We start from the raw sequence: 16,877 nt of genomic DNA on the forward strand, positions 1-16,877 counted from the left end.
TTTTTTTTTTTTTTTGTCTTTTTGCCATTTCTTGGGCTGCTCCTGTGGCATATGGAGGTTCCCAGGCTAGGGGTTTAATCGGAGCTGTAGCTGCCGACCTACACCACAGCCACAGCAATGAGGGATCCGAGCCACATCTACGACCTACACCACAGCTCACGGCAACACCGGATCCTTAACCCACTGAGGGAGGCCAGGGATCAAACCCGCAACCTCATGGTTCCTGGTCGGATTCGTTAACCACTGCACCATGACAGGAACTCCATAATATTCAATTCTTATTCAAAGAAATTACATTTTGAATCAGGTTTTCTATTTATACATTTACTTTCAGTTTCTGGAAACATTTTAGAATAAAGTATCACATTTCCAGAAACTACTATAAGAACACTTTTAAATGATAATGACCAGAGTTCCTTTAATGAAGGTGGGACAATTCTATAAATTGATTCTTTATGAGAAAATAGTAGGTTAGGAAGTTAAGTAATGTGATGACGAGAAGCAAATCTGAGGACAGAGCTGTTGATGATGTTCTTCCAGGTTCTCACCACCTAAGTTCCCCACATAATTTATAAGTTCTAAGAAAATGTTACAGTAGCTCACCAGTAAACACGAGAGTATTGCATATGGCGTTTAATTTTAATTATTTTCCCAGTAGTATTATTGATCTAATTACACTCTGTTATGGGCTCTCCTTATAATCAACAAAACACATTTCCAAGTTAGCTGACACTAGGGGACCAGATGGTAAATTAGAACAAGACTCATCCAGCCAAGTCCATTACTAATCTCAAATCATAAGCCTGAAAGAAAATGACACCCTATCGATATAAGCACATAGAGGATGCCAAAATCATAAGCTGAATATCTGTTATACTTGAACAAAATAGTATAGCAATTAGCGATTTGTTGAAATAGCTTGAGAAGTAGCAGCATTTAAATTTTGGTGAAAATTCCATACACTGCTTGTAGGTGGTGAAATTTACACAGAAACCATTTTGGAGATATATTTCACTATTTATTTATGCATTTATTAAGTTCCAGGGAGCGGAGAAGATACAAGGAGCCGAGCTAGGGAGCATGCCTGAACGGTACAATTTCCAGGGCTAGCTCCTGATCAAGTCCTGTCTGAACGGTGCAATTCCGAGGACAGGCCCTAGAAGACAATAAGGCTCACCTGCTGACCCAACAACAACAAAACGAAGAATGGAAACTTGTTCTTGGATAATTCAGTCTCTCCTGTTATTTGTTTTTTATTTTACTTTCCTGTATTGATTTGTGACTCAGTTAACTGAAATAACAATGGAATAATAAGAGTTTCACCCTGATAGAATCCCCTTCATTCAAATCTAATTTAGTTAAAGTAAGAAATTATATTTATTAGTTTGTTATAAGTAACAATAGGTCTTAGAGTTAGGTATTTTGGAGTACACAATAGGTTGAAAATAGGTATGCATTATTCATGTTAAAAAACATAATTATAACTCTTGTTTTTAATTTCCTGGGAACCTTTAAATTTTAATAAATTGGTTGATTTAGAAATAAAAATAATTTATATTCTGTCCCCTTACCATAATACTTTGAAGTTTTTACCCTAGGTTTTAATCTAAAAATGAACTTTGTTAATGTCAGATTCTTATGCCTGTGACCTTTCTGGCCGTTAATGATTAACTTAACATATAATAGGTAGTAACCACAAGATGCTTTGTACCAAAACTTCTTATTTTTATCTGATGTTTTTTCCGCATGATGTTTTGTACCCATTATAGTTTTACATGATGTATTGTATCCGTTGATTTTAATTAAAATCCTTAGAACGCAATGTATATCTACTGTACCATGTCATCTAAAAGTTTAACCTTTAAAAATATGATCTAAGCACTGTGATATAAGTTACAGTTAAGCTGTCTATATAAACTGCTACCTATGCTAATAAAATTTGAGGAGTCCAGCACCCTGAAAGAAGGGACAAAGAAGCTGTCTCGGTGTGCATTCGCTGACACCATCCATCCCCGCAGGAACACCCTGGCTGCTGGAGCTGGACTCCGGCATTAAGTTGCCTATATCCTCTTTATACTTTATAAATTTCATGTATGGATAAAAATCTTTAATTAATTGAGGGTATGCAGCAGAAGTTAACATAACATTGTGAATCAACTGTACCTTAATAGAATTTTTTTTTTTTAAAATTGAGGGTAGGGGGTGGCCTGGGCCTTAAACATCATAGAAGGAAATGGGATGAGGAATTTGCACCTTGGGAAGAGATTCAAATGAATTCTCATATGAGAGTTGGACATGTTGTTTTCCATTTCCACATAGTAAAAGCAGCACTTTAAAACCAGAGGCAACACTTAAAAAAAAAGCAACACTTTAAAACCAGAGGCAAGAAAATGGAAGAGCGACCTGTCAGAGTGAGCTGAGAACTGCTCAGCTATTCAACAGTGTTCTCCCCGCTTCATCTGCTCATGGCTGAAGGTGGCTAGGTGTTGATTGCAACAGAGCATCCGGAAAATATTTGCTAAATCCACCTTTGGTTCTGTCTACAAAGGTCTATGGCCTCAAGGTTGCATGCCTACATAAGCTGTTGCAAAACAGCGCTAAAAGTGTCTCCTTTTGAGAGATAAAGCAAAGGTAGCAAACAATTGAAGGGCAGCAAGGTATTCATTAAACTTAACTTGCAATTTCTCTATAAGATTGAAACTTTTCAAAGAGTTGTTGGAGAAATAAATATAATTCAGTCAAAAGATAAAATGAAAAACATATTGCCTGTTGGTCACATCTTGTGAGGAGAGAAAGGGTACGATGGTTAATAGGTGTACAGTGAAGACTATTTGCATAAGCATATGACACTAGCAGTGTAATCACCTAGGAAATATTATGTTTGAATAGATAGTGGATAATACCATGCTCCTGATTGCTATCCTATGTACATAAAGAATGGTTAAAAATTCATATAAAAGATGATTATGCTAATAGAAAACTGGGGAAAGGACATGAAAGGGAACTAGCAAAAGGAGATAGACAGGTGGTCATTAAATATTTTAAAATCATTAATTGCACTAGTAATTGAAGATGTGAAAATTTGGAGTTCCCATTGTGGCGCAGTGGAAATAAATCTGACTAGGAAACACGAGATTTCAGGTACGATCCCTGGCCTCACTCAGTGGGTTAAGGATCTGGAGTTGCTGTGAGCTATGTGTAGGTTGCAGATGCAGCTTGGACACTGCGTTGCTGTGGCTGTGATGTAGGCCAGCAGATGTCGTTCCAATTTTACCCCTAGTCTGGTAACCTCCATATGCTGTGGGTTCGGACACAAAAAGAAGAGAGAGAGAGAGAGAGAGAGAGAGAGACAGAAAGAAAGAAAGAAAGAAAGAAAGAAAGAAAGAAAGAAAGAAAGAAAGAAAGAAAGAAAGAAAGAAAGAAAGAAAAGAAAAGAAAAGAAAAGAAAAGAAAAGAAAAGAAAAGAAAAGAAAAGAAAAGAAAGAAAGAAAGAGGTGGGGAGGGGAGGGGAGGGGAAGGGAGGGGAGAGGAGAGGAGAGGAAAGGAAAGAAAAGAAGGAAGGAAGGGAAGGAAGGAAAGAAAGAAAGAAGAATAAAGCAATTGTCAGTATCTTATTTATTTATTTTTGGCTTTTTATCTTCTTCTTAGAGCTGTACCTGCAGCATATAGAAGTTCCCAGGCTAGGGGTCTAATTGGAGCTGCAGCTGCTGGCCTACACCACAGCCACAGCAATGCCAGATCAGAGCCACTTCTGTGACGCTCACAGCAACGCCGGATCCTTAACCCACTGAGCAAGGCCAGGGATCAAACCCGAAACCTCATGTTTCCTAGTCGGATTCGTTTCCGCTGCACCACACTGGGAATTTCCAATTGTCAATATTTTAATCATAATATTCAGCCTTCATGAGGGAAAAAGAAAAAGAAGAATACAAACACCTCTAATTCTGTATGTCAGAGGTAAATTGAGATAGTTTTTAATGGAGAGTTATTTGGCAGTGTATTTATTTTAAAAAAACTTGCAGAATGCCAAAACTTTTTGTTTCCTCTAGAAATTCTGCTTCTAGGAATTTATTCTAGAAGGAAATAGATAAAAATCTGTATTGTAGATAATACAGATTTTACATATGTATATATGCAAAAAAATATGTATAAGGATATTTAATTGCAGCTTCGTCTTTTTATTAGAGCAGGATAAGAAAAATCTAAATGTTAAATGGAAGACTTTCTTAAAAAAAGTTAGAGGACAAACAACAAAGTCCCACTGTATAGCACAGGGAACTATATTAACTACATTCAACCCTTCTATGATAAACCATAATGGAAAATAATAATATAAAACGGTGCATATGTCCCAGAGAAAACCATGCCTCGAAAAGATACATGTACTCCAACATTCACTGCAGCACTATATACAATAGCCAAGACACAGAAGCAACCTAAATGTCAGTCAACAAAGGAGTGGATCAAGAAAATGTGGTACATATACACACTCAGCCATTAAAAGGAAAGAATTAATGGCATTTGCAGCAACATGGATGGACCTAGAAATTATCATGCTAAGTGAAGTCAATCAGACAGTGAGACACCAACATCATATGCTATCACTTACACGTGGAAACTAAAAAAAGGACACAATGAACTTCTTTACAGAACAGATACTGACTCACAGACTTTGAAAAACTTAGTTTCCAAAGGAGACTGGTTGGGGGATGTGCTGGGGGTTTGGGATGGAAATGCTATAAAACTGGGTAGTGATGATCATTGTACAACTATAAATATAATTAAATTCATTGAGTAATAAAAAATTGAAAAAAGAAAAAAGAAAAAGAAATTTAAAAAAGATGTATAATTCAATCACTTTGCTGTACCGGAGTCATTAACATAACACTGCAAATTGACTATTCTTCAACAAAAAAAGCTGCAGTGCATGGCAGACATGGAATATTATATGACCATTAAAAAGCATATTATAGAAAATAACATTATAGAAGAATATTAAGTAACGGAAAATTCTCCATAAGGAGTTCCTGAAGTGGCTCAGTGGTTAACAAATACAACTAGTATCTATGAGGACACAGGTTCAATCCCTGGCCTCACTCAGTGGGTTAAAGATCCAATATTGTTGTGAGCTGTGGTATAGGTCACAGACACGGCTTGGATCTGGTGTTGCTGTGGCTGTGGTGTAGGCCAGCAGCTACAGCTCTGATTAAACCCCTAGCCGGGAAACTTACATATGCCTTAGGTGTGGCCCTAAAAAGACAAAAAAAAAAAAAAATCGTCTGAGACTGAGAGGCAGTACACATAGTGGTTCCAGGGCTCAGAGGCCATATTGCTAAACCCAAGTTGAGCCTTAAACATAGGCAGTGGACACCTATGAAGTCACAGGAGCTTCAGAAATGACCACTTGTTCTAAACATTGCTTCACGGTCACCGTTTGAGTGGGAAAAGTGCAAAGATGGGAGCCTCAGGTAAATACAATGCAGCCACAATCACTGGTCCCCAAATCCAGCCATTAATCAGAATCTCTTGGGGACATTTGTTTAAAAATATATACCCTTAGGACCTTCCTACATAGAGACTGTGATGTAATAAACTTGGATGGACACCAGGAAATCTGTACTTTAAACAAGCTCTGAAAGTTTAGATGATCAGTGTACATGATATTTGGTGTGTAATGGTTAAACTGAAATGCCAGCCAAGTTACTACGGCTCGTGGTGTGTCAGATAATCCACGTTTTTGCCCCACTTGTGTTCATCTTAAAAAACAATACTTTAGTTACCTTGGTTACCTGTTTTGGTTCCTAGATATAAAGACATTTGCAAGCCAAGTGCATATAACCTTTATTATTTGTTATAGACTTTCAGGCTTAACTGTAAATATATTACAGTTCTCATGTCTTAATATGGTATGCGATTATTAATTTTCAATGCATCTTTGTGTTATCTTCATAAAAGTCATGAGCTAACCTTTTTATATATTGTTTCATATATTCTAACTAGGGGACCCTACCTTTTGATTGTACTCAAAATTGTGAAGCTTGACTAGGCAAAATCAGATACGGAGCGTTCCTTACCAAGTGATACCTGAAGAAGGCTTATTGCTTTTTAGACAGAACTACATATTACCCAGGTGTGGTCTCTGGGTTAACTATACATTAAGCACCAAATGACCATCCAAGCCAACCTCTGCTTCAGTGAACTTCAACCTGTGGCTTTACTTTAAACCCTAGGGATCCAGTCAATCCTCTCTGAGGACATAAAGGGGTTGAACAAAGGTCTGAGGGTCACTGCCCTTGGACTGGGCCACCTCCCATCCTTGATTCACTGGACTTTGCCACCCTCAGATTTCCTGCAAAAGTTCTCCTTTCAAGTATTTTGCCTATTAAGTTTCTATGCGTGCCTTTTTTGAAAAATAGGTTCTACATGCAAAGGGCTACCCGTGATCTTGATAATCATTGGATTTAGTCATCCAATATTTATAAATTTATGAAAATCAGCCTTTCTGGCAGGCAGATGATTCCAGGGTCAACGATGAGTAAGAGCTCATTATTATCGAAGGAGAAAGATGTGTAAAGCAGATCACGTGTTACAAATGCAAAGCCTAACTCAGTCGCCATGTGGTTTACAAAATAAGAAAACATTGATTTATTGTAAGAGAAACCAGTTTAATGAATAAATCTTTCTGAGTTTTCTGTGACTGATCTTACATAAATAAATAGAGGTTCAAAAGTGGACTTTGAAACACAACTTCTTTTTTAGTTCACCTCACAGTGTTCCCACAAGTCTAAAAAATTCCTCTTTCTGATTTGAAACTTTTCACGATCTACCAGAATGGAAATCATGAACCATGCCCACAATGATCCTGTGTTAGTGATTTCTTGGTTGCACCATAGGAATGATGACTATGAAAGAAAACCATGTGCTGTTTTTAATGTGGTTTATCTTGGATACTTTTTCCAAAAATTCACACACCCACTATACGTTTTGATAGCTTTAGGGGGATATAATGTAGGCAAGAAAACTCTGTTGACATGGTATACAAAAATATTGTTACATGTGGAAGAAGAAGAATCTATGTTTGGGAGACTATTGCTCTGGGAAGAAGGGCCTGATCTTCATCGACATCTTCTTCATCGAGTACCAGGACCCCTTCCAGTTCATCCACACCACTCCGTCATCCGTGCCATGCTTTGCCATGTCCCAGCTGTAAGATCCGCCCCAGTAGTACCTGCCATTTGGATTGGCTGCATGACACCTGTTATACCACCATCCACCACCATCCTCTTTAGAACACTGCTTTCTGGGATCTGTCGTTTTCCTGAAAAGAAATTTTGTTTGGGGTTATTAGGACTGCAGTGCTGTCAAGTTAATTCTTTGCAAAATACCCACAGAGGAGTGTAGGGTGCAGGCTTCTTTCCCTCTGGTTCCATACGTAAAGTCATTTTAACACACCAGAGGCCTTCTCTGTCCTACAGCAAGAAAGGGAGAGAAGTGGGCTCGTGGGTCAGATTCATCTATATTCATTACTTTATCCTGAAATGATTGCTTTCAGATGCCTCAGTGTGACAGATCCCTGAAACGCAAAATGGAAGTTTCAATAGACACCGTCCCATATAGAGATAGAGAAATCTGAGTTCCCTTGTGGCACCGCAGGTTAAGGATCTGGCCATTGCCCCTGCAGTGGCTCAGCTCAGGTTGCTGCTGTGGCAAGGGTTCAGTTCCTGGCCCAGGAACTTCCACAGGGCACAGGGGCAGCCAAAAAAAAAGGGAAGGGGGAGAGAGAGGGAGAGAAATGTAGAAACCTATCTAAACACTCACTACTTAGAAAGTAAGATACAACTCTAATTCCAGTTGCATTTTTTTTTTTTTCCCACACCCTCATGCAGACATTCCCAGGAACTCCTCCAGTTGTATCTTTCATGGTTGTGTGACTTTGGGTAAATGACTTCATCTCTCTAAACTTCATCTGTAGAGTGAGGCTAGGAATGGCACCCTACTAGCTGAAATGCTTTCCTGTGAGCTGGAAAGAGCTCAGTGGCTGGCACACAGGAAGTACCCAAGACAGTTCCTCATCCTCGTCGTTCTCATGAACGACCCCAGGTAGCAACATCAGCGGTGTTGGGAGCAGGAGGGAGGGACCAGCACATACCAGCCGTCGTTGTCTCTGTCGTAGGTGCTGAAGAACATGCTGTTGTGGATTGTCATGGTTCGGTTTTCTCCCACCAGTTGAGAGGCTCCTTCCAAGAGGGCGTTGCCAGCTGTTCCCTTGTATTTGCTCAGCGAGATCTGGTATTTATTGGCTTCGTTCTGCACAGTGAATCCTTCGTAGATTGCCTTCACCTTGCCTCCTTCCCAGTCCTCCATTTCGATCAAAAGCTTTGTGGGTCCCATCCTGGTAAGCTGGCTAATTTTATCATTTCCAAGCCAATACTCACCTAAAGGGAAATGTACAATAATATCTCAACAAAAATAAAATCTTTGCAACCCCAAACTGCCTTTCTTCCCTTATCACGAGCTTTTATACTCTCTGTAAATTTGTCTTAACCCCCTAAAGCTCCCCAAAACAAACTACAACACTATGTTTTTTAAATGGAGGAAAAAAAACAGACATCTAAAAGAGAGTGATTTTATTTTGCACTCCTAGTTTTTACCTGGTATGCCACAATATTTTTTCCCATCTGCACTGGTTGCAATATTTCCAAATCCTTGCTTATATGGATCCCATTTCCTGCCAAAGTCAACACTACCGTCTTGACGGTTCTGAATTACTGTCCATCCTTTAGTTGAGAGAAACAAAAATAACACACATTAACCACTAACAAATAATGTCACTTTGAGGGCAAGGTCTGAATTCCTTGTCCATCTAATTTAATTTACGCCCTCCTATACTTCATGCTCCAAAATAGACATAATAAGGAAATAAATGTGAGAGGAAAACTCTCAGAATCTTTGGCGACTATGAGTTCTTTATCTTATGCCAAATTGTGAATCACGGATCCTTTATAACTTTTAAGGTATCAGATTTAATTCCAAATCAAGTGGCTCGTTGGAAAGTTACATTAAAGCTAGCTAGCTTTTTTCCCTGGCATTTTATAGTATCAAAATACTTTCAGGAGTTCCCATTGTGGCCCAGCAGAAACGAATCCGACTAAATCCATAAGGATGCGAGTTCGATCCCTGGCCTTGCTCAGCGTGTTAAGGATCTAGCTTTGCTGCTGTGGCTGTGGTGTAGGCCGGCAGCTGCAGCTCCGATTTGACCCCCTAGCCTAGGCACTTCCATAGGCCGCGGGTGCAGCCCTAAAAAAAAATTTTAAAAAAAAATTTTCAGTATAATAGATCAAAAGTGATCAAACACTCACCTCCTCTTTCTGTCTTCATATCACAGTACACTCTATAGGGTTCGATGGAATCACTAGGCTGAATGAGATACATTTCAGATGTTTCGCCTCCATTCCTGATAATTTCCTCACATTCTGAAACCATAAGATTACATATTATATAGAGAGAGCCTCCAAGGTAATTTCCTGGTCTCTGGTCACCAATTTTATAAGATAACAGATGACATAACTATTCAGGAAGGTTTTTATTTTAGGCCTTTGAGGATATGTTGCAGAAACTGAATCTTTCGTTGACTGAACAGCAAACTCAGCTTTGAGAAATTCTCTCTGCTGAGGGGTTGAAAAAGCCCTGCTCCATCTTGTGTGTCCTGTGATAGCCAGACATTTCCTGAACACACATGATGGAGAAATTCCTACGTTTCTCACTGTTCTCCCATCTCTTCAAGTAAGCATGTGCATTACCCGCATGGAGCACCCTCCATCTTTACACTGTATTCTGCTCATCAAAAACTGTCAAACGCATTAGGTGAAGTTAGAATATAGCATGCCTGGGACATCTTCAGGATGTCCTGAGGCGTCATTAGGTCTGTGGGGGAAAATCCACTGTTCTTTTAGCTCTCTTCTTTTTAGAGAGTGTGAGTTCTTCTGGAACCTTCTAGAAATATGTCTAGTAACTGGTTACCTTTGCCAGACACCACAGGAATATTGCAAGTGACGGTACATGGAGTACGGCAGTATTCCATCTGAGCCAAGACATCCGATTCTAATTTCTGTATTTTGCTTCTCAAGTTTTCCAGGATGGCACGGAGCACACGCAAGTTAGTGGGGATGTTGCTGTTCACAGTTTCATCTATATAGAGCTGGTGCTTTTCCAGCTCGGACGAGAACTCATTTATGACATTTTCATTATCTGGAGAAATGAAAATTGCATAGGAACGGTGAGCATTTTCCCTCAATAAAAAAACTAAATGTGGTGTTCCCGATGTGGCCCAGCGGAAATGAATCCGACTAATATCCACGAAGACTGGGATTCCATCCCTGGCCTGGCTCACTGGGTCAAGGATATGGCATTGCTGTGAGCTGTGGGGTAGGTTACAGATGCAGCTCGGATCTGGCGGTGCTGTGGCTGTGGTGTAGACCAGCATCTGTAGCTCTGATTCAACCCCTAGCCTGGGAACCTCCATATCCTGCAGGTGCAGCCCTAAAAAGACCAAAAAAAAACCAACAACAAAAAAAAAAACCCAAACAAAAACAACAAAAAAACAAAACCCTAAATGTATTCAACTATACAACTGTGATTTTGATTTTCTGAGGATAAACTAACAGACACTCAATGAGTATCAGGTAGTCATGATATGTAGTTGCACTTAGGGGAAATTATTTGGCCCATGGCATACACAAATTAACAGAGTCTAGATACTATACTAGTAACTTACCTTAGATTAAACTAAAAATTATGCCAAATAATAAATATAATAAGTTCTTTATTTCTTTGGTGAGAAAAACAGAAGAAAGCAGTATTTAGGCCTTCCGTCTCAGAAGTTCAACATCTTATATGGTAAATACTCTTGATTTACTTTTCTATCTTATGTAAATACAACAGGGCCTTGGCATTTACAAGGCAAAGCCATGATTCCTTTGAAAAATGTCCAAATTTGCAAATGCTACTCCTTGATGCTCACTTACTAGCTAATTCCTAACCACCAAGCTAAAGGCACTCAAAATTCAGACCTCGGAGTTCCAAGGATGGGATCATGATCTGCCATGCAAGTAAGTAAATCCCAGATGTGCTTCTATTTAAAACCTCAAATATGCAGTTCCCATCATGGCACCGCGGAAACGACTCTGACTAGAAACTATGAGGTTGCGGGTTCAATCCCTGTCCTCACTCAATGGGTTAAGGATCTGGTGTTGCCGTGAGCTGTGGTAAAGGCCGCAGATGCGGCTCAGATCTGGCGTGGCTGTGGCTGTGGCGTAGGCTGATGGCCGCAGTTCCTATTAGACTCCTAGCCTGGGAACCTCCATATGCCACAGGTGCGGCCCTATAATGCAAAAATAATAGTAATAAATAAATAAATAAATAAATAATTTAAAATAAAACCTCAGATATTAATTCTTTAAGTGCCAAATGTTTACTCTGTGACTATATTGACTTTGGAGACACGTGTTTCTCATAGACTAAAAACAAGCATTCACAGCACAAGTTTTTGCAGAAAATCATTCTTTCTCATGCCAGACTGGGAATAAGAGTTGAACAGTGCTGACAAGGTGGGCGGGGGTGAGGGGAGGTGTTTAAGTGAGGCCTGGGGGCAGGGTCAGCAGGCGCCTAATAAACTTCTCAGGCTCATCTAGAAACGTAAGTGCTCTCATAATTGAGCATTCCCATGGCACTCTAACAGTTTCAACTTTATAACAGAGTCCAACAGAAAACATGGATATCTACCTCTTCTTTGCTTCTGCCTGTCTTTCCACAGGCGTTTCAGCAGAGTCATGTACTGAAAGGTGGAAGAAGAGGACTGGGAAACAGAGTCTATGTTACTATTCAGCTCTTCTATACTGGTTTTGATTGGTCTTTCCTGTTTCAGCAGAGTATCTTGCAACTGACATCCTGTAGGACACAACACACCCTGCCAACAAAGAAAACAGCAGAGGTTAGATGAAGGCTTGGGGGTTACAAATATTTGTGAAAATAGCACAGAGGGAAAACTCCATGATCCCATTCACCAATAGAAAAACCTGCAATTTGATTTTCTTTAGATAAGACCAGAAATTCTAGAGTCATCACCATACTCCTGTGACGATTAAAAATAAGCCTTACCACAGAGCAGGGAGTTCCCATTATGACTCAGTGGGTTAAGAACCCAACTAGTATCCAAGAGGAAGCAGGTTCGATCCCTGGACCCACTCAGTGGGTTAAGGATCCGGCGTTGCCCTGAGCTGTGATGTAGGTGGCAGACGTGGCTCAGATCTGGTGTGGCTGTGGCTGTGGTGCAGGCTGGCAGCTGCAGCTGCAATTTGACCCCAAGCCTGGGAACTTCCCTATGCTCTAACTGTGGCCCTAAAAAGACCAAAAAAAAAAAAAAAATTCCTTACCACAGAACAAAGGTAATTACACTCTGAAAATGTTATCATCTGAACAAAGTAAAATATAAAGGAGAGGCAACACCTCATGTTCTGATTTGTCATCTTGGGCTCAGATCAAAAACTAGAAAAGCACGTGTAGCCCAAGGCCCAGTAAGTTTATGCTCTGTAATTATATCCAAAAAAAGGATGATGGTATTGTGGGGTCAAGGGTTCCTCAGGGAGACATGATGAATACAGGCTTTCTCAGTGTGGGAGCCCCACCACGGCCAGAGCCCCCAGGCACTCACCAGGTCCGGATCAGCATGCAGGCAGCCCCCAGCATCAGGGGGTTTTCTCTCCACTTTCTTCTGGCCAATAGCTACTTTGGCTGGACGAGGTTGATAGCCACCTGCACTGATGGGAGGGGCGACAGGTCTCAGGCTGGGAGCCTCTTCCCTCCTCTTGTCATAGGGCCGATGACCACGGGCATCCACATGAACCTTCAGGAAACCAGGCAGAAATGAAACACAGTGTGAGAGATGTGAGATGTGACTCCTCCAACACCTTCATTTTATAACTTCGGTGAGCAAATGACTGATGCTTTGCTAAAGGTCCATCCACTGGCAGGTTGTTGGTGGTAAATCAATTGGTTTCTGAGGGCGCTTGAGTGACCGCAGAAAGAGAAGGAGAGCAAAAAGCTATTGCATCTGGGGCAGTTTTTAAAAAGAGGTCTTCAAGTAAAGTTGCATCAGATAATGAAGAGTAATGACCTCAGATTTCTGAAACCCAAGTTGGAACACACAAAGTAGTGACATCTATTCTGTCAGGTGGAAAAAATGATCTCAAGCCACTTGGATTACTAAATTCCTGTAATTATTTTTGATTTTTTTTCTTTGTTGATAGCACTTGGGGCATATGGAGGTTCCCAGGCCCAGGATCGAATCAGAGCTGCAGCTACAACTTGCACCATAGCTGCGGCAACGCCAGATCCTTAACCCACTATGCCTAGTGATTATTTTTTTGCTTTCAGTTTTTATAACTTGATGATTCATTTCGATAACTCCTATATGATAATATTGAAGAGGCAATACAGATTTATTAAAGGCATGATTTACTTAGGTTTTATTTGTAATACCATAACCATTGACTCTAACATGTCTAAAGAGGAAGAAGGTATTCTGAAGCCAGACTGCTTGGTTTGAAGTTTTGAACCTACTACTCACTAACTATAAAGATCTTTATCTTTAAAATAGGGATAATAGTATCTGCCACATAAGATGCTTTTAAGGATTAAATGACTTCTTGCATATGACACCCTTCAGAGTGGAGTGTACCTGGTACGTATTAAGTTCTCATTATTATTTTTATTACAATCACACATAACAGACACTACAGTGTAAGCGCCTACTCCACCATTAGCTTCAATTTTATGTTCTGTCGACAAAATTGTTAAACCAGTCTCCTGAAATGTCCCACAAGACTTCTTTATCAAATACGAGGATTTTCTCATATTTAAAATAATTCCCAAGGTATGTACATTTCAATTAAAATTATTTGCTAACAAAAAATATTACATTAAGAGATAGTAAAGTGGAAACTAGGCAATGCAATACAAAAGCACTGGCTTGGGTTAACTGTATTATCATAGGGACTTTGTCAGTAATTACACCTTTTAGGGCTTAATTACAAATTAACACATGACTAGATTTGAAATAGAGACTAAGCTCTCGAGCTATTTTGTAAGCCTAGAAGTCATCTAATGACTGTTTGGAATTTTACTGACATTGATTCAGTAGGTTATAATAATATTTAATATTTAGTGGGAGAGTCCTAGGCTTAAATCCAGGCAAGCTGGTTTCAGATTCCCCTGCTTAATCACTAAACTTAATCACTAATACACTAATACTAACAGTAATACTAATACTGTTCATACTACAATACAGTATCTGTTATGTGTGATTGCAATAAAAATAAGAATGTCTAAAGATTCAGGGGCAATATACATATTTCGTGTCAAAGACATGGTCCCAGGCAGAGCTGGTCTGTTCTAATGGGAATTTTATGAAATGTGATTCATCTGTATATTACAAATCAAATTATAACAGAATAAAAATATTTTCTTTTTATTTCAGAGCATCTTTAGAGAGGTAGCCTTGATGGTCCAGCTTTATTAGAGAAAAGGAAATGAAAAATATTAAAAGAAATTATATGGTCCTTTAACCTTATGAAGATCACTTATTGAAATAACTAAAACTAAAAATCCAGGTTGGAAGGCTAAACTAGTAAACTGTCTTTAATCTGTAGATTACTTGGTGAGCAGGAATGTACAAGTGCTCAACCAAGCAGTTTATAAAAGTTTACCCTTACACACTCTTTACATTTTTCTTACCTAATTGAATTGACCAGATACCTATCTATTTATGTGTATAGTTTGTAAACTGAAAACACTTAGGTTCCTTTCAAATTTGACAAGTGATCCAAAATGAATCACTTCATTTAAACATTAGTGTGTACTTTTATTTCTACAGTGGTGATACTATGGTATATTCAAGAACTTTGATCAGGAGTCATCTGATAATAAAATTAAAATTCTTAAAAATATTCATTTCTCTATATGCATTTTGTATGTTTGACACCTTCAAACCAGGAGGAGTACATCAACAAAGACCGTACTGGAGGAAAAACTACTCTATAAATGAATAAACTAAATGGAGCTGTATATTTCATAACACTACTAATAAATAATAAATAAATTTCTCACTTGAAGGAAAATAATTTTTAATCTTCTCTTAAGGCATTTGGTCTAGTTCGCTTTTAGATTTAGTTTACAATTTTCATTCACAAACAGCCAGTAATTTCAGGAGCTATATATTACCTTCTGTCACCAAAGAGCCTCCAGCTACCATAGCTTTTTTCTTTTAAAATGTTGTCCTATTATTTTATAGTCTGTGAAATTTTCAGATTTTTGTTCTCAAATAGTAATAACATATTGCTAGAACTAAATAAAAATCAGAGTGCTCGGGAAGACAACAAGAGAGAAAAACACATCTTACCTTAGGTCTGCCATCTTCGTCCTGGGAAAATAAAGGTGATAAACCAGAAAATGAGAAATTATTATTTTGTTTTTCTATAAGAAGTACTATGCAACATTCTTCAAATACCATAGGTCTTAGAGATTAACAACAGATTAAGAATTCAATTTTATAACTAAAATCAAGGTTAATTTCATTAAACTAAGCATTCACATATGGTTATGCTTCAGTTATATTTTATGTTAATAATAATATGAGTAAGAATACAATAATATTTAAAAGTCACCTCATCGTAGTCAATGGCAGCTTGGGCCTTAATTATAAAAACACACAATAGTAGCAGTAATAGAGGTTTCATGATTTTAAGTTTTTGGAAGTCCCAAGAAACCATCCTTTGCTTGTGGTCTTAACTGAGAGATCTTCAGTCTTATATATGCCCGAAGCCTCTGTTAGGTACGACTGATTTTACAAGTGGTTACCTTCCTTAGTTAACGTTTAATTTTTTGGTTCATTTGTTGGCTGAACCATTTTATCACTTAAGCAACATCTTCCCAGCAAGACTTATTTACTTGTCTTCCAACTGTTCTCTGCTGGCCAAGTTTAGAAACACCAAAGTTCCTCAAATTCATTTAATTGGACAATATGATGGGAAATTAGGACATTTCTAAAAGAGCTGTGTATCACATTTCCTGTAAATTAATGTGGATGCTGAACAGGGTCCCAAAGAATGTGCAAGGAAAAAGATATTTTCCATCCAAACACAAAAAATTGGACCTATTTACAAGGCATCCCCTAATATTGTGAACTCAGGAAAGGGTTATTGGAAATATCATGTTTTCAGGTAATCCTCTCATTTTTTAAAAAGCCATTACATTCAAGAATAATGTTACATTACTGTGTGTTTATCTTCTTCAAACTTTAATCAGAATAAGAAACTAACATTTATGCCTTATACTAGATGGACAAACATCAGAAAGAAAATGTAGCCTTTTTTTACTCTGACCACTTTTCATATTTTGTTCTTTATTAAAAAGTTAAAATGTTCAGCTAATTCTAAACATTCTTAAAATAATGACTAGATGACAGATTCCTAAACCAAAACCATTATTCTGGTGACCAGATGTATATTTAACATTTTATTTTCATATTATATTTCATATTATATTATTTATAAAAACAGTGTTATTTTTATTTTGTTTTATTTATTTTTTTAAAATGTCTTTTATTGAATAATAATTGATTTACATGCTGTGTTCATTTCTGCTGTACAGCAAAATGATTTGGTCGTACATATATATATACATTCTTTTTCATATTATTTTCCATTATGGCTTATCACGGGCTATTGAACATAATTTCCCGTGAAGAACAATTTTTTTTTTTTAACCTTAGTGAAGGCTTCACACATCTACTTCAAGTAGAAGCTCAGACACTAAATGCGGCC

General features: G+C 38.3%; 1 protein-coding gene across 1 annotated transcript; it reads right to left on the bottom strand.

The window, feature by feature from the left end:
* Positions 1-6,643: 6,643 nt before the first annotated feature.
* Positions 6,644-15,884, bottom strand: FGB (fibrinogen beta chain). Its single transcript, NM_001244113.1, has 9 exons — positions 15,720-15,884; positions 15,455-15,475; positions 12,710-12,901; positions 11,782-11,965; positions 10,021-10,248; positions 9,360-9,473; positions 8,652-8,777; positions 8,150-8,435; positions 6,644-7,318 (listed from the first exon to the last, which is right to left on the bottom strand). The coding sequence occupies exons 1-9, from the start codon at positions 15,822-15,824 to the stop codon at positions 7,087-7,089; spliced, it is 1,488 nt and encodes a 495-aa protein (NP_001231042.1). The 5' UTR covers positions 15,825-15,884; the 3' UTR covers positions 6,644-7,086.
* Between the last annotated feature and the right edge of the window lie 993 nt (positions 15,885-16,877).

Source organism: Sus scrofa, chromosome 8, assembly GCF_054392235.1.
Source record: "Sus scrofa isolate SSC_HxYL_T2T_F1_AM1 chromosome 8, Sscrofa_HxYL_maternal_Yorkshire_Landrace_v2.0, whole genome shotgun sequence".
Classification (NCBI taxonomy): domain Eukaryota; kingdom Metazoa; phylum Chordata; class Mammalia; order Artiodactyla; family Suidae; genus Sus; species Sus scrofa.